Source organism: Bos javanicus, chromosome 10 (genome assembly GCF_032452875.1).
Source record: "Bos javanicus breed banteng chromosome 10, ARS-OSU_banteng_1.0, whole genome shotgun sequence".
Lineage (NCBI taxonomy): Eukaryota > Metazoa > Chordata > Mammalia > Artiodactyla > Bovidae > Bos > Bos javanicus.
In genome coordinates this window covers 52336413-52360673 of record NC_083877.1, presented here as the reverse complement: position 1 = coordinate 52360673, position 24261 = coordinate 52336413, and the positions used below count along the sequence as shown (strand labels likewise).

The window sequence follows — 24261 nt, the reverse complement described above, 5'->3', positions numbered from 1 at the left end:
CACTAAGGAGAATGGTCATCAGATTGAGAGTTCTTGGTCTCAGAATTTCTCTTTAAATTTTTTAAATGGAATGATTTCTACCACTTAGGGTTGATTGTTTCAGCACTAATGGAAATACGGCAGCAGCCACTATGGGAAAATTGAAGGATCCGCTTTCCCAAATAAGATTTCTGAGAAGGAAACTGCGTAGACCTGTGGGCTTGATTAAGGCCTGTTGGCTTCCAGATCGAGCCTTGGTTTATCTTGGAGGGGTCCCCAAAGCTCCCCAGTGGGCAGTGCCGTGGAGAACTTGCTTGTTTATCTTCTATCTTCAGAAATCCTGTTCAACCTGTTGGAGGTGTGTCCTGACAGCAACCTGATGTTAACCATTTGTGAAGCTGTTTGGTCTGTGGGTGATGAAGTCAATCTATCCAGGTGTCTAACCCCTGCTTTTTCCCTGACCCCACCTCCTAGTATTTTCCTGGTGATGCAGAGCTCTGGACTTAACGACTTTGTCGGGGTGGAGTCCCTTCTGCTAGCCGGTGGCCCCGTGAGGGGCTCACGGCACTTGGGGGGGAATGTTGGGTTCTATAAACAGAACTTTCACGTGCTGGTCCCAAGATTAGCATTGACTGTGACCCTCATGGTGAGGGGGAGATGGTGTCTTACCAGCTGTGATCTGAGGCTGTTTTAATCTCCTGGACACCAAGATGAACCAAGGACATTGGGGAAATTTTTGTAAGGGTTTTTAGGGAATGGTGTACCAAAAAAAAAAAACAAAAAAAATAGCTGAAGCATAATTAAAAATCTGTAACCTAAGTTTCAGAGAAGCTCTTCTTTTAAAAAAGGTTTTTTGTTTTACAAATTTTATTTATGGCCATGCTGGCCATAAATACACATTAAAGCCTGTGTGCAGATCATTGCGGCACACAGGCTTTCTCTCGTTGTGGCGAGCAGGGACTGTTCCCTAGTTGCAGTGTGTGGCTTTCTCACGACGATGGCTTCTCTTATTGTGGAGCATGGGCTGTGGTTGCTCGGGCTTCAGTAATTGCAGCACATAAGCTTTGTTGCCCTGTGGTATATCAGATCTTCCCAGGGCAGGGACTGAACCCATGTCCCCTGCATTGGAAAGTGAATTCTTAACCACTGGACCACCAGGGAAGTCCCAGAGAAGCTCTTGCAATGTGGTTTTCCTGGTGCTGAAGCCCCTGGCTGGCAGGGGTACATCTGCCTTTTCCCGTCTCTTGCTGACTATGGGGATTCCCCCTAAAGATGCTGCCCCCACTCAGAAGAAGCTGGTAGCAAGTAGCAGAGATCAGAGACAGGAGTCAGAGGGCTGGGTGCAATCCTGGTTTGTGGCTTTGGTCTACGTGACCTTATATGTAGTGGTCATCAATTGTCGTCATTTTACTGTGTGCCTGAAACACTGCTGCGCGCCTGGCATAACGTCTCCATTCATTATTAGCACAATGGGGAAAACCAGGACTGAGAGTGAAACAAGTAGGGCCAGATCAGGTCGCCAGCCCCCAGGCCTGACCTCTTGTTTTGTTTTTAGCGATAGCATTCACATAATGTAAAATTCACGGTTTTCAGCATTTTAAAGTGTACAGTTCACTGGTTGCGCAACCATCACCACTGTCTTAAGTCCAAAACAAGTCCATCTCCCCCAGACAAAGCCCCTTACATCCAAACTCCCTCCTTCCCTGTCTCTTGGTAACTACAAGTCTATTTCCCTTCTCTGTGGATCTGCCTGTCATAAGTGTTTCATGTTGGTGTCAAGGCCTGAACTATTATTGAGCATGTTGTCTCTTGGAGAAATTACTTGGCCTATTTGTGTGCAGAGTATTTTTATCCTAGGTATTTTTACTCCAGTAGGAATATAGGTTTGTTGTGTGGCTTAAATGATAACCTTTGTCAAATGGATTCTGTGAGCAGGCATGGGACATTTTATTAGCCCGGTTTCTGTCTTGAACCTCTGTCTGAATTGCAGGCCACCCTGAGAGTAAATCTTTCTGGTTTCTTAACCATTTAAAGGGAAATGTATTGATTTACTTCACAAGGACATTGTGAAGAAACCAGTGGTACTTTTAGCCTATATAATCACCAGGTTACTATAGAAAAAAACTGGGTATTTGAGTATGATTAAAAGGGAGTTTATTTTAGGTGGCTTTGTAAGCAGGAGAATCACATCAGGACAACAAAAGAAATAGGATGTAAACAAAATCTTCATTAAGCATGATAACTTTTCAGCTCAGTGAGCTCTGGCAATTTGGTGACTGTGGAGAGAGCAATGCTTAGTTCCACGGCAGGAAGTTGGTGTTCAGATGTTGTCCTTAGCTCTAGACACCGTGACAAGGACATTGGTTTAAAAAAAATAAAAAACCATCTGAGTTAAGCAAACAGCATCAGCATTTGAAATTTAAGTTGTAGGGGTAAAACCTCTGAAATTCTTCATTTAATGGTTGCCTAATGCTGCCCAGTTTCTTCTGGTTCATTCTAGAATCCCAGACTTTTGATCTCGCAGAGACACTGAAATTACCTAGACTGACCAGTTCGTGTCACAGAGGAGGAGCCTGAAGATGGATGGAAATTAAATGACTTGCCTGAAGTCATCGTATAGTAAATTATTAGCTGAGTCTAACCCAGAACCCCCATCATCTAATAAAAGGAAACTGAATACTTACTTCTGCTACTCCAGCTTTGGAATCAACTCTTCCTTGAAAATATTTAGGGTTTTGGTAATGAGTAGTCTCTCCTCCTTTATGGTTTCCTTTGCTGAGTTTATTCCCATCTTCCTCACATACTACTCCATTGCCACTGTTGGGTCAGTTTTTCTCCCTCGGTTCTCATCTCATTGTAGCAAAGAATTGAAATGACAGACCAGGACAGCTCAAGCAGGCGGGGTTTATTTAGCAGGCAGTACATTCTCAAGCGATGAGAGCAGACCAGCCCCCATAGGAGTGGTCTCAACCCTTCTCAGTTTCCCTTTTTATGTCTTTTGTTACTTCCTCTTTGGTGGTTTCTGGGGCTTAATTGGTTGTGTTCCAAGCACACGATGTGTGAGCCTGAGACCAGTCGAGGGAGGGGGCATGTTTTCCCACTGGAGGTCTTCACTCTGGTCCGTGATTTCTCTTATACAAATGAAGCATAAGCCCGCAACTATTCAGGCTTAGTGAGAGGTGAGAGGGGGTGAGAGGTGAGAGGCCATGCGAATGAAGTATGAACTCGGGTCCAGTCAGGGAAAGGAGTGTGCGTACATTCTCCCATCACCATTTTGTTCTGCCATTTTGGGCCCTGTTTCTCTATTCTAACTACTAGGACCACAAACAGAGCTTATCAACGAGGAAACTGTATGACCAGTTCTGTAGTTCTGAACTGTAGTTCAGAATCTGTAGTTCTGAAGTACAGATAGGCTGGGGAAAAATGGTATTGGCGTTTGGGAAATATAGAGAGAGAATTTTTGGAAACTCTGAGGTAACCCTTGGAGAAGGAGTTTTAAAAATGGTGTTTTTCAATGGCTCCATGTCCTTTCACCAAAAATGGTAAGTAGGCAGTCAAAAAAGAGTAAGGAAATCCCCATCACTTTATATTAATGCAGGGATCTCAGCTTTTTGAAGCTCTCATATCTCTTTTTTGGGGAGTGGTGGTTTCTGACCCGTTTAGAGCAAGTATTACCTAGTATGTTTTCTTTAAGGATGTGAACTGAGTTCAGGGTTTGCGTAGGTCACAGTGTAAGCTGACTGCACGCCTGCAGTGGCACCCAAGCTACCTGACACCCCATGCCAGGCCCTGGAGTCATTCCAGGAAGCATAAGGGATGTGGGGACCTGAGCTGTGAATGTCTGCTGGAGAGCCTTGAGGTTTCCTCAGCCTGGACCTCACTCCTCACAGTGGGACCCACAGACTAGCTTCACTGGCACCGCCTGAGAGTTTGTTAGAAATACAGAGCCCCAGCCTGCATTCCTCCTGAGTCAGAAGGAGCATTTAAGAATTCCCCAAGTGAGTCCTGTACTATTGAAATGGGAGAAGCCCTGGCTTAGAAGCCTCATGCCGGTGAAATTCATAGATATCTAAGCAAAGAGATGAAATGAGCAGCTTATGATTAAAATAGATGCGATTTCTTTTCCTCAGTAGTTTACTGTTGCTCAGGCAGGGGGAAGCTGCCACCATAACACAGGGGACTTGGTTCTCCACACATTCAGAATGACAAAAGGACTCATCATTTGTGACCCAGGTCCTCATTGTGGACATGAAACTGATGTCCACAGCCATGATGTGGGATGCTGGTGGCCTCCCAGCAGGTGACCGGACTCAAGGACACCTCGAGGACCCATCAGCTGAGCTCCTGCAGCCTCACCCACTGAACTGTGGGGGTGGCTGGTGACGTGGAACCAACGAGCCAGCGTTCCAGTCTCTGGACTAGCAGCCTCCACGCTTCAGCTGTTTTCCCTCATTCAGCAAAAAAAGGAAAACAGAAAAGAAACAAAAACTGGCTGTGGAAGAGGCCTTGTTAATTAGTAAAATCTGATGTCACGTGTGTTGGGTCTGTATTCGGACAAGTCAGGAGGGCCTTGCCTTACCCAATTACTTTTTATCCACCAGGAGCGGGCCTGTCCCGGGTGTCTGGTGTGTACTTCTGCAGTGCATCAGCACCTTTGGGTCAGGAAAAACACCCAGACGTGGCTATTTGTGGTGCTGTTGGGGAGTTTTGTGCTCGTCATGGATAAAAGCTTCCCCTGGCCCTAGGTGACAATGTGAACGTTTCTAAATGTGTGCGTTAACACGTGAAAATGTGCCAGCTTCTATGCAAGTCATTATTTGCAGTGAATGGTGGTCCCAGGCAAAGACCACGGCTTTCCTGTTTGTGTGTGTGTGTGTGTGTGTGTATGATAACAATTATATATTCCTCCTCCAACCACCACCACCCCCCTTTTAAATCAGTAATTAGAGCGTATGGTTAAAAGTCAACTATTTTAGAAGTAGTGGAAATTCAGCTGAATTTGCTGAGTTGCACGTTGAAACATGCTGTTTGTCTGTTTGGAAGAATTTTCTTAGTTGCCATCAGTTTGCCAGAGCATCCTTGATTGGGAAATGGGGCTAAATTTTTAATGAATTAGCCAACCAAGAAACCTGACTTGCCCTTAAAATAAGGGGTCATGTAATTTGTGCAATACTGTTGCAAAGGAAAGACTGTTAAAAGATCTCGTTTCTCTCTTTTGAGAAATCTATAGGCATGATATTGAGCTAGTTAAAATGGGCAAGTTATAGTCTGAAGCCGGGTTTGATTTAGAACCACAGTAGATCAGCTGGACGAAGTCCTGACCTTGTGAGAAATAAATGTGGGTTTTGTTGGCTTGGTTTGCATCTTGGCAGCCACAGGAGCCATTGCTTAGTTTTACTAGCTACTTACAATAGTGTAGGTAGGTAACCTCTTCCCTCTTTTACAAATGAGGAAACTAAGCCTCTAGGAGGCCAGACCCAGTAAAAGGGCCCAGGAAGAGAGACAGCCTGGATTTGAGTCTAATCTGGTCGACTCACTGCCGAAACCGCAGCTCCATCTTGTACACTCCTAGATGCACATTTTTAGAGTTAAAACTGAGCATTGCATTCTTGAGGTGATTTATGTCTGTGTTATTCAGACTGAGATATGTGTATGTGTGCTGGGTGGGGAGAGTGCTTGCCACGGCTACAGGCGAGAAGTGGCCTGTCTTCCTGGAACACCGAGAACACAGTGTCTCAATATAAAGAGACATGGAGTAGAATGAAAGTCACAGTGTCGATTGCATACTGCCCGTGCATTTTGGATGGAGAAACCCACACCTTAGACACAGTTCTCTGCATCCCTCAGGTGTCTCTCATCACCCCAGGTTGGACTTCTCTGCCCTGGGGTTGCTGGGGTGGAAAATTTGGAGAAGCAGTCATGTAAGTGCAAGTCCTGGGCCATGTGGGCCTTTTCCACTCTCCCAGCTATATGTGGTGAAAAGGAATTTCTTAACTATGTAAACCAGCGTGGGAGAGTTGGCACTCTGCTCTGTTTGTACAGCTGCTCCCCGGCTCCTGCTCCGCAATCTTTCATGGGCTGGAGGTATCTGAGAATTTGCTGGGAGAGGGTTTTCTAGAGGCCGGAGGAGGTGAGAACTGGACTGCGAAGGTGCTTGTCCTCCAAGTGCCTATGGCCATTGTTAGTCTTTTCAACAAAAATTATATTTATTTAAACATTTAAAAGTATTTCTTGAATTTCCATAGTTCACAATTTAAAAGTTATGAGAGGGTTTGCAATGGGTTACGTCTCTCTGCCTTTTTTCGTAGCCCCAGTTCCCTTCTTTACAGCTAGCCAGAGTCACCAGTTTCTTGTGTAACCCAGTAAATACATATTTACCCCTTATTTATTTTTTTTGTTCAGTAGCTAAGTCGTGGCTGACTTCTTGTGACCCCATGAACTGCATCTCACCAGGCTTCCCTGTCTTTCACTGTCTCTCAGAGTTTGTCAGTATCCATGTGTCCATGTCCATTAACTCATGTCCATTGAGTTGGTGATGCCATCCAACCATCTCATCCTCCATTGCCCCCTTTCCTGCCCTCAATCTTTCTCAGCATCAGGGTCTTTTCCAGTGAGTTGGCTCTTCACATCAGGTGGCCAGAGTACTGGAGCTTCATCTTTAACATCTGTCCTTCCAATGAATATTCAGGATTGATTTCCTTAGAGTTGGCTGGTTTGATCTTCTTGCAGTCCAAGGGACTCTCAGGAGTCTTTATACAGCCGGAAGCACACCACACATACGAGTCTGTGTATTGTATTTTCCTCGTGTAATCTTATTTCCTCCCCCCACCCCGCCACCTTTTTTTTCCCCCACCTGCACAGAATATTATTGAGCTGGTGTAACTTATATAACAAATGCCTGATTGATTGGCATTTAGTTATTTTCAATCTGTCAGTATTATAGTGCTGCTATTGATAATCCTGTTTATATGTCATTTTACACACCTGTAGGGTAAGTGCTAGAAGAGAAGTTGCTGGGTCAAATCAAAGGTACGTTATATTCCTGATGGATGCTGCTGAGTCACCCTCCAGGAGCTCATCCCAGTTTCTAGCCCCAGCAGCTGTGGATGAGGGAGCCTGCTCCTTACACCACCACACACTGCGTTCTCCGACCTTTTGACCTTGGCCGCCTGATAGGTGAAGAAATGCTCCCAGGCAGTTTTAAGGAATGGTCCAACCTTGAAAAACAAGAGAACATCTGCTATTTTTGCCTTTGTGGTGATGACCTAGTGTCGTGTTTCCAACCTTTTGGAGTGGAATTAGAATTAATATTTGTTAACTATTTCTTACAGCTTGTCAGAATGAATAATGGGTAAGATATTAAAAGACAAATCCATGTGATCTTTTTTACAAATAGATATTACATAGAGCATATGATGTAGCTAAATGAATCGTTATGAACTGTGTGCAAGAGATGTGAGTTCAATCCCTGGTTTGGGAACATCCCTTGGAGGAGGAAATGGCAACCTACTCCAGTATTCTTGTCTGGAAAATTCTGTGGACAGAGGAGACTTGGTGGACTACAATCTATGGGATTGCAAAAGGGTCAGACACAACTGAGCGCACGCACACGATGGAACATCCTCCCTGCTTTTGCTGTGACATCCGACACTTAAGTTCAAAGAATCACAGAAACAAAGTATTGGCAATTAGTTAATCCAGTGAGGTCAGCATTGTTTGTCCCCAGTGACCTGTCAAAGTAGATCTTTACTGACTCAGGTCCTGGGAGAGTTCTCCTCCTCTGACACAGTCGTGAGATCCAGACTAAAGTGTTTGGAAAAGATCTGCATAGATGAGAGTTCCCAGAGTTAGAGGAGCTTTTGGAATCTCTTTGCTGGGAAATCATGGAGAAGAACTTGCATGTAGGACTTGCCTTGAATAAAGGGATATGATTTTTATTCTTTCAGATTCCAGCACTGCTATAAGTGAATTAGGTTTGGTTTCAGGAAAAGCAGTCTTATCCTGTGGACTTTATATGAAATCGTGGACTGGCGGTGTGGTGGTAGGGTGGGGGCAGGAACAGGGGAGCGGCTGTGAAAAGTCTTGCCAAGGGAGGTGTAAGTTAAATTTATTTGTATACATAATTGGTTTGTCACACTACGGAGATGTAAAGCAAAACACATTATCATTTTACAAATGGTCAGAACAGGACAAAGCACCTCAACACATACATGCTCCTGTAGAGTCACACTCAGCCTGTGAACGTGAGAGTTGGGATTGGGGCAGACCCTGCCGCCAGATGCCGAGTGATAACCTGCCTGGTCCATCCTCCCAAGATGGATGAATGGACTCAGGATGTGTCCCGCAGCTTTCAAACAGAGGAAAGGCCGAAATCTAAACATCAAAGTACAGCATAGGGTCCTTTATCTAGCGTGTCAGGGTGCCAGATATGCCCCAATCCAGCTTAAACCAGGTCTGGTTTTCAGTATCCTTTCTCTTCCTGAGATTTCTGAGGGAATGGAAGATCACTGACTGCCCATGTCCGTGTTCTTGCCTTTACCAGAAAATTGAGGCAAAGATCTTTAGTCTCTTGTTCTCACTGATACCTCAGCAGACCTCAGATCCTGCATCCCCTCTGTCTGACTCAGCCTCTAGGTTTCCTTCATCCTGTTTTTCCTCTTTTTGAAAATCAGCTGTATTGAGACACTTAGCATACAATTTGACTATTTAAACTGCAAAACCAGTGGGTTTTAGCATGTTTACAGAGTTCTACAATCATCACTATAATTTTAGAACATTTTCATCACCCCAAAACAAAACCCTATGCTTTAAAAAAACAAACTATATATATATATATGTGTGTGTGATATATATATTATTTTTAAATAGTATATGGAATCATATGCTATACAGTATTTAACTTCCTATGCACCATGTCATGACTTAAAAATGTTTGTTGAATTAGTGTTTTTACAACGTTGTGTTAGTTTCAGGTGTACAGCACAGTGATTCAGTTATATTCTATTTTATATTCTTTTCCATTATAGGTTGTTAAAAATATTTCGTATAGTTACCTGTGTTGTATAGTATGTCCCTACTGGTTATTTGTTTTATATAGTGTATATATTTTAATTCCAAATCCTATACCCTTTAGGTGTTATCTCCCAGTCTTCTTATTTCTCTCAGGCCTCAGTTCAGTTCAGTCGCTCAGTCGTGTCCGACTCTGTGACCCCATGAATCGCAGCGTGCCAGGCCTCCTTGTCCATCACCAACTCCCGGAGTTCACTCAGACTCAGGTCCATCGAGTCGGTGATGCCATCCAGCCATCTCATCCTCTGTCGTCCCCTTCTCCTCCTGCCCTCAATCCCTCCAAGCATCAGAGTCTTTTCCAGTGAGTCAACTCTTCACATGACATGGCCAAAGTACTGGAGTTTCAGCTTTAGCATCATTCCTTCCAAAGAAATCCCAGGGCTGATCTCCTTCAGAATGGACTGGCTGGACCTCCTTGTAGGCCTAGGCAACCACTAATTTATTTTTCCATCTCTATGTAATTGCCTATAATGGACATTTTATATAAATGTTAATATGTGGCCTTTTATGAATGACTTCTTTGACTTAGCATAATGTTTTCAAATTCCATCCATATTGTAGTATGTATAAGTACTTTATTCCTTTTTTAGGACCAAATAGTATTCCATCATATGGACAGACCATGGCTCAGCTGGTAAAGAACTGCCTCCCAATGTAGGAGACTCAAGAGACATGGGTTCGATCCTGGGTCAGGAAAATCCCGTGGAGAAGCAACCCTATCCAATATTCTTGCCTGGAAAATTCCATAGACAGAGGAGCCTGATGGGCTTATATAGTCCATGGGGTTGCAAAAAGTTGGCCGTGATTGAGTGAACACACATAGTCACGGTCACCAGTTGAGGAATATTTAGGTTCTTTCCACATTTTGGCTACAATGAACAATACTATTCTGGAGTTTTTGCACAAGTTTTTATGTGGCCATATGTTTTCATTTCTCTTAGGTATATATATATATATATATATATATATATATATATATATATATGAGTATAATTGTTGGATTCCCTGGTGGCTCAGACGGTAAAGCGTCTGCCTGCAATGCGAGAGACCAGGGTTCGATCCCCGGGTCAAGAAGATCCCCTGGAGAAGGAAATGGCAACCCACTCCAGTACTCTTGCCTAGAAAATTCCATGGATGAAGGAGCCTGGTGGGCTACAGTCCATGGGGTTGCAAAGAGTCGGACACGACTGAGCGAATTCACTTTATGATAACCCTTTAAAATTTTGAGCATTTTTTGAAACTGTTTTCCAAAGTGGCCACACCATTTTGCATTCTCAGCACCATCATAGGGTTCTGATTTCTCTTTATCCTCCCTACCATTAGCTATTATATTTAAAAAACAAAACAAAACACAATTTTATTTATTTTTAGCCTCAGAGTATGACATGTAGGATCTTAGTTCCCCAACTAGGCATTGAATTCCCACCCTCTGCATTGGAAGCAGAGAGTCTTAACCACTAGACCACCAGGGAAGTCCCTATTATCTGACACTTTGATTATTGCCATCCTAGTGGGTGTGAAGTGACTCATTATGGTTTTGATTTGCATTTCCCTAAAAACTAATGATATTGAGGATCTTCTCATGTACTTTTGGACTTCAGGAACTGTTTAGAAGCTTGAGAGTGGAGTGAAAATTTATGCTAGCAAATTGAAGTTCTCTTCAGAGTTATATCAGTAAACCAGAACTCAGTCTATGCCTTCCCACTAAGCATTTAAAAATACATTTCTTTTCTTAAACGGGGAAAAGGTTCTATCCTCAAGTTGGGAAGACCCCATGAAGAAGGAAATGGCAACCCACTCCAGTATTATTGCCTAGAGAATTCCATGGACAGAGGAGACAGGCAGACTACAGTCTATAGGATTGCAGAGTTGGACATGACTGTGTGACTAACTTTCATTTTTTCTTTCATATATATATATATGGAATAGATATATATAGAGAGTCTTTGAAAGATGTCTGTTCAGATCCTTTGGTCATTAAAAAAATTGGGTTGTCTTTTTATTGAATTGAAGATTTCTTTATGGATTTTAAATATGAGTTGTTTATCAGATATATGATTTGTAAATGTTTTTTCTCTTATTGTGGATTATCTTTTCACCTTCTTGTTACTACCATGAAAGGTTTTGATTTTGATAAGATCTGATTTATCTATTTTCTTTGTTTTTTTTTATTACTTGTGTTTTGGTATTGTATCTTAGAAGCCTTACATAATTCAAACTCATGATATTTACTCCAGTGTTGTTTTAGAAGAGATTTATAGTTTTAGATCTTACATTTAGGTATATGATCCATTTTGAGTTAATTTTTATGTGTGGTGTAAGGAAGGGATCTTAACTTCATTCTTTTGCATTTGGCTTGGCTTGTTGAGAATCAGTGGACGGGTTGATTTTTAGACTCTTAGTTTTATGCCATTGAACTACACGTTTATCCTTACGCGAGCACCACTTGCTAACTGTATCTTTGTAGTCTCTTATCTCTTGATGGGAAAGTTAGGGCTGTTGCTGTTCAATGGCTAAGTCTTGTCCAGCTCTTTGCAACCCCATGAACTGCAGCACTTCCTGTCCTTCACTATCTCCCAGAGTTTGCTCAAACTCATGTCCATTGAGTCAGTGATACCATCCAACTGTCGCTCCCTTCTCCTCTTGCCCTCAGTCTTTCCCAGCATCAGGGTCTCTTCCAATGTGTCAGCTCTTTGCATCAAGTGGCCAAAGTATTGGAACACAGCTTCAGCATCAGTTCTTCCAGTGAGTAATTCAGGGTTGATTTTCTTTAAGATTGACTGGTTTGATCTCCTTGCAGTCCAAGGGACTCTTAAGAGTCTTCTCCAGCACCACAATTTGAAAGCATCGATTCTTCATTGCCCAGTCTTCTTTATGGTTCAACTCTCACATCCATACATGACTACTGGAAGACCATAGCTTTGACTATATGGACCTTTGTGGCAAAGTGATGTCTCTGCTTTTTATTAAGCTATCTAGGTTTGTCATAGCTTTCTTTCCTAGGAGCAAGCATTTTTTAATTGCATGGCTTCAGTAACTGTCTGCAGTGATTTTGGAGACCAAGAAAATGAAATCTGTCACTGCTTCTACTTTTTCCCTTTTGTTTGCCATGAAGTGATGGGAGTGGGTGTCATGACCTCAGTTGTTTTTTTTAATGTTGAGTTTCAAGCCAGCCCTTTCACTCTCCTCTTTCACCCTTATCAAGAGGCTCTTTAGTTCCTCTTCACTTTCTGCCATTAGAGTAATATCGTCTGCATGTCTGAGGTTGTTGATATTTCTCCTGGCAGTCTTGATTCCAGCTTGTGAGTCATCCAGCTTGGCATTTCACATAGTATACTCTGCATAGAAGTTAAATAACCGGGGCGACAGTGTATAGCCTTCTCATTCTCCTTTCCCAATTTTGAATCAGTCTGTTGTTCCATGTCTGAATCTAACTGTTGCTTCTTGACCTGCATACAGGTTTTTCAAGAGGCAGGTAAGGTGATCTGGTATTCCCATCTCTTGAAGAAGTCTCCACAGTTTGCTGTGATCCACACAGTTAAAGGCTTCAGTGTAGTCAATGAAATGGAAGTAGATACTTTTCTGGAATTCCCTTGCCTTTTCTGTGATTCAGTGAATGTTGGCAATTTAATCTCTGGTTCCTCTGCCTTTTCTAAACCCAGCATGTACATCAACAGGGTCTCGATTCATGTCCTGTTGAAGCCTAACTTGAAGGATTTTGAACATAACCTTACTAGCATGCGAAATGAGCACAATTGTCCAGTAGTTTGAACATTCTTTGGCACTGCCCTTCTTTGGGATAGGAATGAAAATTGGCCTTCTCCAGTCTTGTGACCAACGTTGAGTGTCCCAAATTTGCTGACATGTTGAGTGTAGCACTTTAACAGCGTTATCTTTTAGGATTTGAAATAGCTCAGCTGGAATTCCATCATCTCCACTAGCTTTGTTCATAGTAATGCTTTCTAAGGCCCACTTGACTTCACACTCCAGGATGTATGACTTTTAAGATGCTGAGCCAAAAAATAAAAGCCCATGTGATATCTGAAATTAACAGTAATCATTCTGTAATTGTTGCCATTCCTTTCAGTTATGGATTGTGTGCTGCACATTCTCATTTTCAGATGAGACTACCTAGAGTTTGCACAAGGAACTATATCATAATTTAAGCATATTTTAATTTCCATTTTATGTTAGACATTAAAAAAAACTTACAAGCAGAAATTGCCCTTTATCAAGAGCTGTACATGATTAGGAATCAGGAAAGCGAACTCATTGGTGGTTATAAGACTAGGTTCTGGATTTGTTCTGCTTGAATACATTTCCTCCTACATGAACTTCGACAAGTTCCTCAGTCTACCCAAGTGCCAGTTTCTTTGTCTTTAAGAAGAGTAATAACCACGTGGGCTTTCCTGGTGGTCCGTTGGTTAAGAATCTGCCTGCTAATGCAGGAGACATGGGTTTGACCTCTGGTCTGGGAAGATTCCACATGCTGTGGGGCAGCTAAGCCCATAAGCCCAAATTTCTGAAGCCCACATTCTCTAGAGTCTGTGCTCTGCACAACAGAAGCCACTGCAATGAGAAGCCTGCTCAGCCCACCTAGAAAGTAGCCCCCACTTGCCACAACTAGAGAAAGCCCGCACACAACGAAGACCAGTGAAGCCAAGAAAGAGAGAATAGTAACCACCTCCTAGAGTTGTTGAAAGGTTGAAATTTCACGTCAAGGACACTGGCATGGTTCGGCAAAACTTTTCTGTAAACAGCTAGATAATAAATATTTTAAACTGTGGCCCCAAGTCCTGACACAGCTGTTATACCACAAAAGTGGCCATAGATAGTATGTCCCCAAATGGATGTTGCAGAGTTCCAGTAATGCTTGCTTTATTTTAAAATTTTATTTGTGTATTTGGCTGCATTGGTTCTTAGTTGTAGCATGCAGGATCTTTGTTGCAGTGCACGAGCTTTCTCAGGTTGCAGTGCTCTGGCTCCAGAGGGCACATGCTCAGCAGTTGCAGCATGGGCTTAGTTAGTTGCTCTGTCGCATGTAGAATCTTAGTTCCCCAACCAGGCATCGAACCCGCATCCCCTGCATTAGAACCATAGAGTCTTAACCACTGGACCACCAGGGAAGTCTTGACACTTTAGTTTCAATAACAGGTGGTAGGCTGGACCTGTAGGCTGTAGGATGCTGATCCCTGGCTTAGCATGGTGCCCGGAACGTAGTGGGTTTTAAGAAATGTCAGCCATCCTTGAAGCTGGGGGCTGGGCCTTGACTGTGGCTCCCATGCTCACCTGTTCCATGTCTTTACCAGAACGTCGAGGTCCTGGCCAGTCGGAGCAGTACCGCAGAGCAAACCCAGGTGGGGGCAGAGATGCGCGTAAAGGCTCTGCAGGAGGAGAATGAGAAGCTGCGGGGAAGTGTGGAAGAGCTGGAGCGCACTGTGGCTAGGCTGCAGAGGCAGCTTGCTGACCTTCAAGATGACGAGGCCAAAGCAAAGGAGACTCTCAAGAAGTGCGAGGTGAGGCTTTCTGGGCCCCCAACTTGGGCTTTGCAGCCACAGATCCTCCTTTCCTGTGTGAGTGACTTAAGAAGCTGAAAGGGATTTATTATCATAATCAAGTAGGAAGAGTCAAGGTGGCTGTGACTGCCTGTCTGTAAACCATTGCTTTTGTTCCTCTATGCGTGGTACAAATGGGAGATGGCTTTTGAAGATGCCTGGAACAAGTCTGATGGAGTTGGCATGGGGAGCTCAGGTGCAGGCACAGGGGTCCTGGTTCGCCCAGACATCAGGTGTGCTCAGCCTTTTCGCACTGAGCCGAGGCCTCCAGACACCCGAAAAGGGCATCTTAACCCTACCATCAGGCCCACTCTCACTCGTGACTGTTTTTTCTTTTTTTAGCAGTTGGTTGATGGTTTTTGAGGTCACACAAGTTTTACCAAACCAGTTATCTGGTTTTCCAGATCTCTAGCAGTGGGAGACCGTTAGCAAGAGACACGCACTAATAGCTGCGAGAAATGGCAGCTGACAATAAACAGAGACGAAAGAAATGTGATGGGAGGTGTATTCTAACAGGTTTCCCAAACGGTCACCGTGAAAATCCCCTGAAAAGCTTTTTCTCAGACTGTGCGCCTGAGTTCTTTCAGTGCTTGAGTACTGAGTTGATTCATACTTGAGTTTGTTCAGTGTTGTTGCTGACGCTCCTGTGCTGAGGGTGGACATCTGTATTTTCCCGCAGATCATCTCAGATGACTGGTTTGGATGTTCATTTCTGGTTAACCATGGCACTGCAGACAGGCACACACATCTGTTTTGTGCTACTGTGGGCCCATGACATGTGTATGGTGACCGCAGTCCCTGCCGGCTATGTCTGTGGATGTACCCTGCCTGCCTTTCATGCTGCTGAGTCAGCTTTGTAGGCACAGCACCCATCTGAGTGTGCATTAACCCCATGTTTCTTTGTAGGGAGAAACTCGGCAATTAGAAGAGGCCCTTCTGCATGCAAGAAAGGAAGAGAAAGAAGCCACGTCAGCCAAAAGAGCCCTGCAGACTGAGCTGGAAGAGGCTCAGGTAAACACTGAGGGTCCTTATCCCCCCACAGAGGAAGCGCGAGAAGGAGGGACATGTCCAGATCGCCACTGGTCCTGTCCTTCCAGGCTGCTCCTTCCGTAATAACCTTCATTGACTTCCGACTGTCTATATAAGCCAGTGGTTCTTTTTATTCATTTATTTATTTATTTTTGGCTGCTGGGTCTTTGTTGCTGAGTGGGCCGTTCTCTAGTTGTGGTGAGCAGGGGCTGCTCTCGAGTTATGTCTTGTGGTTGCAGTGGCTTCTCTTGTCGCAGAGCCTGGGCACTAGGACTCATGGGCTTCAGTAGTTGTGGCTCCTGGGCTCTAGAGAGCAGGCTCAATAGTTGTGGATCATAGAGCTTAGTTGCTCTGTGACATGTGGGATCTTCCAGGATTAGGGATCGAACTTGTGTCTCCTGCATTGGCAGGAGGATTCTTTACCATCGAGCCACCAGGGAAGCCCCTAGACTGGTGTGTTTTTACCTGGGGGACATTGGAGCAATGTCTGGAGATGTTGGTTGCCACAGATGGGGGGATGCTACTGGCATCTCGTGGGTGGAGGCCAGGGCTCCTGCTCCCTATCCTACACAGCCCAGGACATCCCCACAGCTGTGAAGCACCCATATGTCAGGAGTTCTGGGCTGAGCAGTTCTCCAGACATGGAAGAGCCTGGCAGCTTTCCAAAGATAAAATACGAACTGTGTGAGAAGGCCAACAGAATCAGTCCCCAGGGCACTGTGGAGTGGCTCTGTGGCAGAAGCCGATTTCCTCTCTCCTCTGGGCAAATAGATGCCTCAGAGCACAGTCCTTCAAGAGGGCTATTAAACGAAGCCCGAGGAAGTCCTTTCCTTGAAACTGGATAGCTATCTCTATTCAAAATCAGCAGATTCTTAGAAAATTAGTTTTTCCCATTTGAAGGTAAGAAAGATTGAAGTATGTCCTTTTTTTTAAAAAAAAAAAAAAAAAACAAAGTCTGCACTGAGGTTCTGAATAGACTTTGCACAGTGACCTCAGTGTGATCCAGGTATGTCCTTCCTTCTACCTGCTCTGGAATTTTAAAGAACCAGCAGCATCAGGCATCCCTCAGGTGAGTTTCTGAGGAGGTAAAAGCCAGTTATTTTGAGCAGCTGTCTTAGAGGAGTCTGTTAAAGTGTTTCCTTAGGACTTGTGTGTCTGTAAGGGAGGGTGAGGCAGGGGCACATGAAAAATGTCAGGGGCTGAGTCAGGATTCAAATTTGTAAATGCCTAATTGCAGCTTTCCTTTCATATACAGCATCATCTCCTCAGGGCTAGAGGAATGTGTACCGGGGTTCACTCAGGTCAGCCACAGCTCAGGAGCCCTCACCCCCAGATCTGCACCTTCTCTTTGGCTTCGGACAGAGACCTTGTTCTTGCATGCAGTAAAGTCCTGTATTTTCTTCATTTTGGTGTCTTAGCTTTGGATTTCTTTTTCTTTCTTTATTAATCTAGATCTTTGTTATTAACTCTTTTTTGGCAGATTTTGTGTGAACGGCGGTTGCCCTATGCAGCTTTTTAAGGCTTGTGGTGGCTACAACCCAGCAGTCAAAGTGCAGGGTTTACATCTCTGAGCTTCTTGGGGACAGAAAGAGAGGAAAAACATTTGTATTCTGTGGGGGCAAAAATCTGCAGTTTTGTGTCACATCCACACCAGGCACTTGGTAAAGCTGTTACAGGCTCTGTCTTTATCATCCTTTGATCAAACCAGAAACTTTCACACAGAAGGAGGTGGTTCACCAGCTGTGAATCTGCAGCTCACAGCTAATTCAGTGGAGAGAACAGATGATGGCCTCAAGGTCTAAAGATCTTAATGTGATCCCTGCTGGCCTCTACCTCCGGATCTCCATTCCTGCCTTCAGAATTATCCCTGACGTGTTACTTTTGTTCAGGCCTGTTTTCCCAGTGGTGTTGAGATGGTGAGACTGCTTCAGGCAGCATGTGGCTGTGCTAACCACTGGCAACATAATCCTGCAGGAATTTTAAGAGGGTCCGGCAGTCTCACCATCATTATCTGAATTATCTTGTTTCAAAAGTAGTGCTATGTAAAACACACCATCACTCAAAACTACTTTGCTTTTTCTCAATTTGGGGACCAAACAGTCATTCCTTTAGTTCATTCTGCATGCCTCTCCCAAAACTGACAATCAAAAGGGAACTTAACCCTTAGAGGAAGAGGAGAGAGTAACTTTTTTTTTCTTTTTCCCACATAAGCATTTTATATTTCAAAATTTTTGTGTCATTAACAATCTGCTGCATCTTCATGCATGATAAATATATTTCTTGCCATTGTAGGTGAAGACCTTGTGAACTTAGGTCTGGTTCATTCTGGCTCAGTCAGACAGAGCAGGAGTTCAAAGGGGGTACCGTTCTTGGTTTACTTCAGCCCAACCACTTGGTTGAGGATTAGGCTGCTGTGTAGACCTGTTTAAACTGTGTTCATGGCAAAGATGTCTCTGATTACCTTGAGAAATGGCTTCTGCAGATGAGGGGGCCATAGTTCTTTTCTTCAGGGAAGGGTGATGATATATGTTCTGTTGATAATATATGTTCTGTTTGCCTGTACCTCCCACCCTAGCAGACTTCTGTGTACTGAGACCACAGAAGAAGAAAGCCGCCACGCTTGTCACAGTCCGCGGTTAACATATGTCAAGGGCTCTGAGATCCAGTTCTTTCTGATCAAGCCTCCCATTCCCTCAAGCCCCTCTGCTCACCTGCCACATAGTTATTGTTAATACGGACTGATGGAGGCCTTGCTCAGCCATACAGTAAAAGGCTTTGCATCTACTGAGATAATGGTCCCCAAGCTCAAGGGCACTCACTGTATGTCTACCAGCCTTGTGTTCTGGATTCTCCACTCTGACAGATTTTCCTCAAATTTTGTCCCAGTGTTGGTCAAGAGACTTGTATGGCTGGTCTTGGAAATGCAGTCACTGTAGCTATAGAGCATTTCACACCTAACTCCTAAATGCAAAGTTGCCAAGTTTGCTGTTTTTCATGTGAATCTGGGACATATTTTCTCAGCAGTGACTTATTAGAACCTATTTCTTGAATCTCCGAAGAAGCAGAGCATTGTTTGAACAGCATTTCTAAACTTTTGAGTATATCAGAATTATCTGGGTGAAACTTTCAAATGCAAATGTGTGGGCTCCACTCTAAGAAAAATTGTGATTCCATCAGAAAGGGCTAGATTCTGTATTTTACATAAGGAGTCCACCACCCTTGCTTGGTGATTCTGATATAAGAAATCTTTAGATCACTTTTGGGGATAGGTGTTAATTTGCAGCCACAGAGATTTTTTATCCTGTGCCTAATAGTGAATCTGGACTATGAGACATACTCAGATAAAAAATCTGTTCCTTGCCTTTATAGATCTTACTGCCATGCAATAGAGGCAAGCATGCAAGAAATACTTAAAAAATGATTTAGCAAAATTATTTTTCTAGGCAAATGTGTATGTGTTAAGGTTGGGACAGGGTGTGTTGGTCAAGCCCAGCTCAGATTGTTTGAGTCTCAGGAGTCTTTAGTAGCACAGGAGAGCAGAGCCTGGGCCAGGGAACGGGGTGTTGGTAGCGGAACCCATCCTGAGCCAAAGGTAAAGCAGAAGAGCTTTCACCATGTGGGAGTTGAATGGAGTCGAGGCTGGCTTGTCTTTTGGCCTGGAGCCCCTGAGATTTGGAATCCAAAAGGAAGAAAGAGAGGCTGGGGGATCTGTAGGGGTAGGGGTTGAGTTGTATTCTGGCAGTTCTACGGGAAGGCGATGATGTCCCTCTGTGAGTGGTGGTTTAGTTACTAAGTCATATTTGACTCTTTTACAGCTTCATGGACTGTAGCCCTCCAGGTTTCTCTGTCCATGGAATTCTCCAGGCAAGAACACTGGAGTGGGTTGCCATTCCCTTCGCCAGGGGATGTTCCTGACCCAGGGATCGAACCCGCGTCTCCTGCATTGGCAGGCGGACTCTTTACCACAGAGCCACCAGGGAAGCTGGTATCCCTCTATATTTGTTGCTTTCCAAAAATTGCCATTCTGAGATACCTGTTCCTGAGAGTTTGCTCCCACACAGTGGAACCATGCCTCACTTAGCTTGTCCTGTGTGCTGCCCCTTGCTCTCGACGCACTAAATCAACCACAAACACGAGTCCCAGGGTTGACCCTCTGTCGGGTGTGTGCCACGCTGACCGTGGTGGCTCTCAGTCCTGCTCATTGCCCCACACTGAACTTCTGACTCCCTTTCTCCTTCCATCCGCTCTCCCCAACTGCTTTTTTTGACGTTGGTTCCTTGCAGCAATTAACTGCAGTGGCCTGGCTGTGCTGGCTTGTTTCTCTGAGCACAGTCCTCCACAGGTGGCTTTTTGGCCCTAGGCCGTGTGGCTGGCCAGTGGATCTGTTCCAAAGCTTTGCAAACCAGAAGCGCCTGAAGTGCTTTGTGATTTCAAAATGCCTGAGTTACTGCATGTGACTGCAGCTTGTAACCTGTTAAGCACTGTACAAATATAACCATTGTCCTTATACAGCCTCTGCAGGGACACAAGACTTGAGTAGGTCCCAAACAGTACCTGTACTAACTCACGTTCAGCCCTCAATGCCTGATGCCATTTTTCTGATCTAGCTGTGTTTGGGTTACGCTCCGCTATTCTGAGCTGTGCCCCTTCATGATATCCTTATGCCACAGCCCTTCATTCTTAGCCATTTAAAGAAGCTACTATAGTGTTCCTAAGATACCTTAGGATTTTTTCTTTCTTTTAGAATTACATGTTCTTTTTTTTTTTTTTTTTTTTACATAAAGGACATCAGTCTGTATAATGTTGTGAGATGAGAGCCTCAGAGGAACCCAGGGGAAATATTGCACCCAAGATGTTACATTTTGTAAGACCTACTAGTATTTGGTGTGATTCACTAAGTAACCATACATCTGTCTTTTTCCTAATGAGTGTGTCTTCTATTCCATACCTCTTGTCCAGCAGGCTCCTCAGCCCGTAGATTGCCAGATTGCTTCTCTTCTGTGTGTGAGTCCATCTCAGGGATTGTTGATTATAACTCCCCCTAACCCAAGTGGAATCTTGGCCCATGGGACAATTTCTCTTTCCTTATAGTTTGATTTTTAGCTATTTTAATTGTAAGAACCATCCACATAGCAGAGACAATGCTAGAACATTAGGTGCAATGCTGTATGTCACAGGATGTGAATTGCCACATGGGTCGAAGTTAGTCTACTGTATAACTTCCCCGTGGTTTTTGAGCATGAGCTCTGCCAGGTTTTTGGATACTATCCTGAATCACCATCCCCAGCAGCCTTGGCCGTTTTCTGTATTTCTGTAATGCATCCTTCATCTGCCCCTTCATTCCTGCCTGTGTTTTTGGTGAGGTCAGCCTCCATTTTGGTCCCTAAATTTCAGAGCTGACAGTATCCTCGTGTCTCTGTAATGGCTTTATTTGGATCCTTATCAGTGATGTAGCAGGTCTGATTGCTTTGTGGTGTGGCTGTGAAACTCCCTTTGCCACCCGTCCCTGCAGCTGCCCTGGCAGGTAGGTGACAGGACTGTCCTCTCCTTGCCATCTGCAGAGAAATCTGAGCCGGGCCACCCAGGAACAGAAGCAGTTGTCTGAGAGGCTCAAAGACGAGGCCGAGCAGAAGGAGCAGTTAAGGAGACTGAAGAATGACATGGAGAATGAGCGATGGCACCTTGACAAGACCATTGAGAAACTGCAGAAGGAGGTAAGGGGCAGGAGTTGGGCAGGGCATGGGGCCCAGCCCCTTCACCCCCCACCATGCTGGAGGGCCTGACAGAGCTGAGCAGATCTGCAGTATGTCTCAGCACAAAGGTGTCTGGGATTTGCAGATCCCCTGAAGCAGCTCTTCAGGCCTGTTGATAATTCCAGTTACGAGAAACTGGTTTAGAGAATGCCCCCTGGACCCTGGGCTCAGTGCCTCTCATCCCTTACCCAGAGAAGCCTGGCATTGTCAGTGCAGATGTCACAGATGGTACCTCAATCAGAACCTCTGCCTTTGTGTGTAATCGATGTGCTTGCTCCACCTTTCTTGTCCAGGAGCGTGAAAGGCAGTTTTAAAGCCCAGTAGTCGTGGCTTCTCTGCTCCCCTCTACCCTAAAACATCCAGAAGGGGAAAGGCACAGAGCCAAAATGGACTCCCCATGTTCTAGAAGCTTCCCTGAACGCTGGCCAGTTTCTGACATCTGCTCTGCATCAGTCAGTTTACCAGCTCATTCATATCTAAGTAGAATTCTGTCTGCATCATTTTAATTTTGACAACAGTCCTGCCAAGGTATAGATTATGGCTTCAGTGTTTTTAATGAGCACATTGCAGAGGCCCAGAGAGGGCAAGTAATGCCCCAATTGTATAGCTGGTAAGTGGCAGAGCGAGAATAGGACCCAGGACCCAGAATCTAGCTCCAGAGATAGGCCTATTCAGGTCACCACGCAACTTCCACGTTAGAGGTGACTAATCTGGGCAGACCATGATCTGTAGACTTTGGGGGGCTACACAGGAGAGAAGAGGAGATGTGTGGCGATGGGGTGCAAGCCTAACTCCCAGGCTCCAGATGGAGCCTCATGCGGGGGCCGGGGGTGGGTGGTGGGGTGGGGTTCACACCTGTGTCACTTCTCCAGATGGCCGACATTGTCGAGGTGTCCCGCACATCAACGCTGGAGCTCCAGAACCAACTGGATGAATACAAGGAGAAAAATCGCAGGGAACTTGCGGAGATGCAAAGACAGTTGAAGGAGAAAACTCTAGAGGCAGAAAAGTCCCGTCTGACTGCAATGAAGTTGCAGGATGAGGTAATAATGGCCGACCAGCGCAGTTCTGGTTTACCAGTGTTCAGAATCTGCTTTGAAACTCTTCCAGGAGAGGCTGGGTTAGATTCTTGTTTTCTTTTTTCCTGCTGCCTTGCCACACAGCATGTTTGATCTTCGTTCTCTGACAGGGGATTGAACTTGTGCCCCCTACACTGGAAGCGCAGAGCTCTAACCAGTGGACTGCCAGGGAATTCCCACTGGGGTAGATTCTTAAGACAGCATTTGAGCTTGATTCTCAGGATGGTTGCATCAGGGCAGATGGCATTCTAAGACACAGAGGACTCAGGGCCTCTGACGTGAAGTTGACACAACTTTAGTTTGTGTGATTAAGCCAAGATATTCTGCCTAAAAAAGCTTAGCGGCTGTTTATGGAGCAGCAGTGGTGTGCCCAGCTGTGTCTAAATGATTCATATGTGGTAATGTTTTAATTTAATCCTAGAACAAAGATTAAAGTAATCCGTTTTTTTTTTTTTTTTCCGCCATTGGCTTAAAATTACATGGACTTTCATTGCAGTAGGAGTGGTGGATAAGAGTTTCAGAACAACAATAATGGAGACAGAAATCTTCAGGAATTTATGAGTACTGAAAGTAGTAAAGTGTATTCTTGGTTTTATATTTAAGAATAATAGAGCAAAGTAACCCAAATGTTAGCTCCCTTAAGTCTTGACTTCTGAAGAATTGTGAATAATAAAGGGAATGTTTTTGATTATTTTAATGGAAAGCTGAAGGCTCTAAAATGCCAGTACTATGTAAGCTGATTTCTACTCTGCCTCCTGCCAGCTAGATGACCTTGAGCAAGTTACTCCAGTTTTCTGAGCATCTGTTTCTACATCTTAAAAGTATACAAAATAATAATGATTTAATAATTAAATGAGGTAACATGTGAGACTATATGGCAAAGGATCTGTGTATCCTGAACACTAATACTAGTTTTTGTTATAATTCTAAAGCTTGCTTTTTCTTTTGTTTTTCATAAGCAGTACCAAGAGCACTAAGATTCCATAGGAAAACAAATTTTTCTTTAAAAAACAAACTTTTATTATCTTTGATGATCAAAGAAAGGTCATTCATGAGTCAGTGCTGAAACTGTGTGAAAGAACAATGGATATTTATTGCAGACTTCTACACTTCTGAAAGGAGCCTGATAACAGATCTCCTCTGGTTTAGGGTCTCAGGACACAGGACTTCTAGTAAGAACTGAAATTAGCGTATTGATAGCACAGTTCTCTTTGGCATTGAAAAACAATCATTTTCATAGCAACTGGGTGAGAGGATTCAGATATTTGCGAGAACACCAACAACTATTTGTAAGCTGCTTTGATTTCAGAAAATCCGTGTCACAGTGACCCTTGTCCAGTGCTTCCCTTTGATTTTTGTATAATGGTTATGGTGGTAAAATCTTCAGATTGGAAGGAACCTTAGAGACCCTCTAGTTAGATAAGGAAACAGATTCAGAGAGATTAGTTAGGGCCAGATGGAGATCAGTGTTGTTTGTAAAAGGGCAGTAATTCAAAAAAGAATTCCTTAAGATGAAAACAAAGACTGTACTTCCTTGATATTCTCACTGGTCTATCCTTGTGAGACAGTGTTTCCATTTGAATGGCAGAAACAGGCACCTCCTCCTTCTAGAAGGAAACTACAGTCAGAAACCACCCTAAGGGTGCTGGAGTCATGGAGTTGTTTGAAACAAAAGTGAATTAATAAGCCAGGATCACATGGGATTCTTAAAAAAACTCACCTCTGTTCACCACCTTCCATCCCGTTTTGGCTGTACTTAGTTAAAGCTCTCAATAACAAAAAACTGCAAGGGTCTTT

At 44.1% G+C, this 24261-nt stretch overlaps 1 protein-coding gene across 2 annotated transcripts in view; it reads left to right on the top strand.

Annotated features, from left to right (window-relative positions):
* The window catches only part of CGNL1 (cingulin like 1), a 169572-nt gene that overhangs the window by 122946 nt on the left and 22365 nt on the right, over positions 1–24261 (top strand). For both annotated transcript variants that reach the window (XM_061431170.1, XM_061431171.1), the window contains 4 exons: positions 14358–14564; positions 15510–15614; positions 21194–21346; positions 22258–22428. In XM_061431170.1, coding sequence (XP_061287154.1) covers positions 14358–14564; positions 15510–15614; positions 21194–21346; positions 22258–22428 — 636 coding nt within the window. The remainder of the gene's footprint in view (positions 1–14357; positions 14565–15509; positions 15615–21193; positions 21347–22257; positions 22429–24261) is intronic.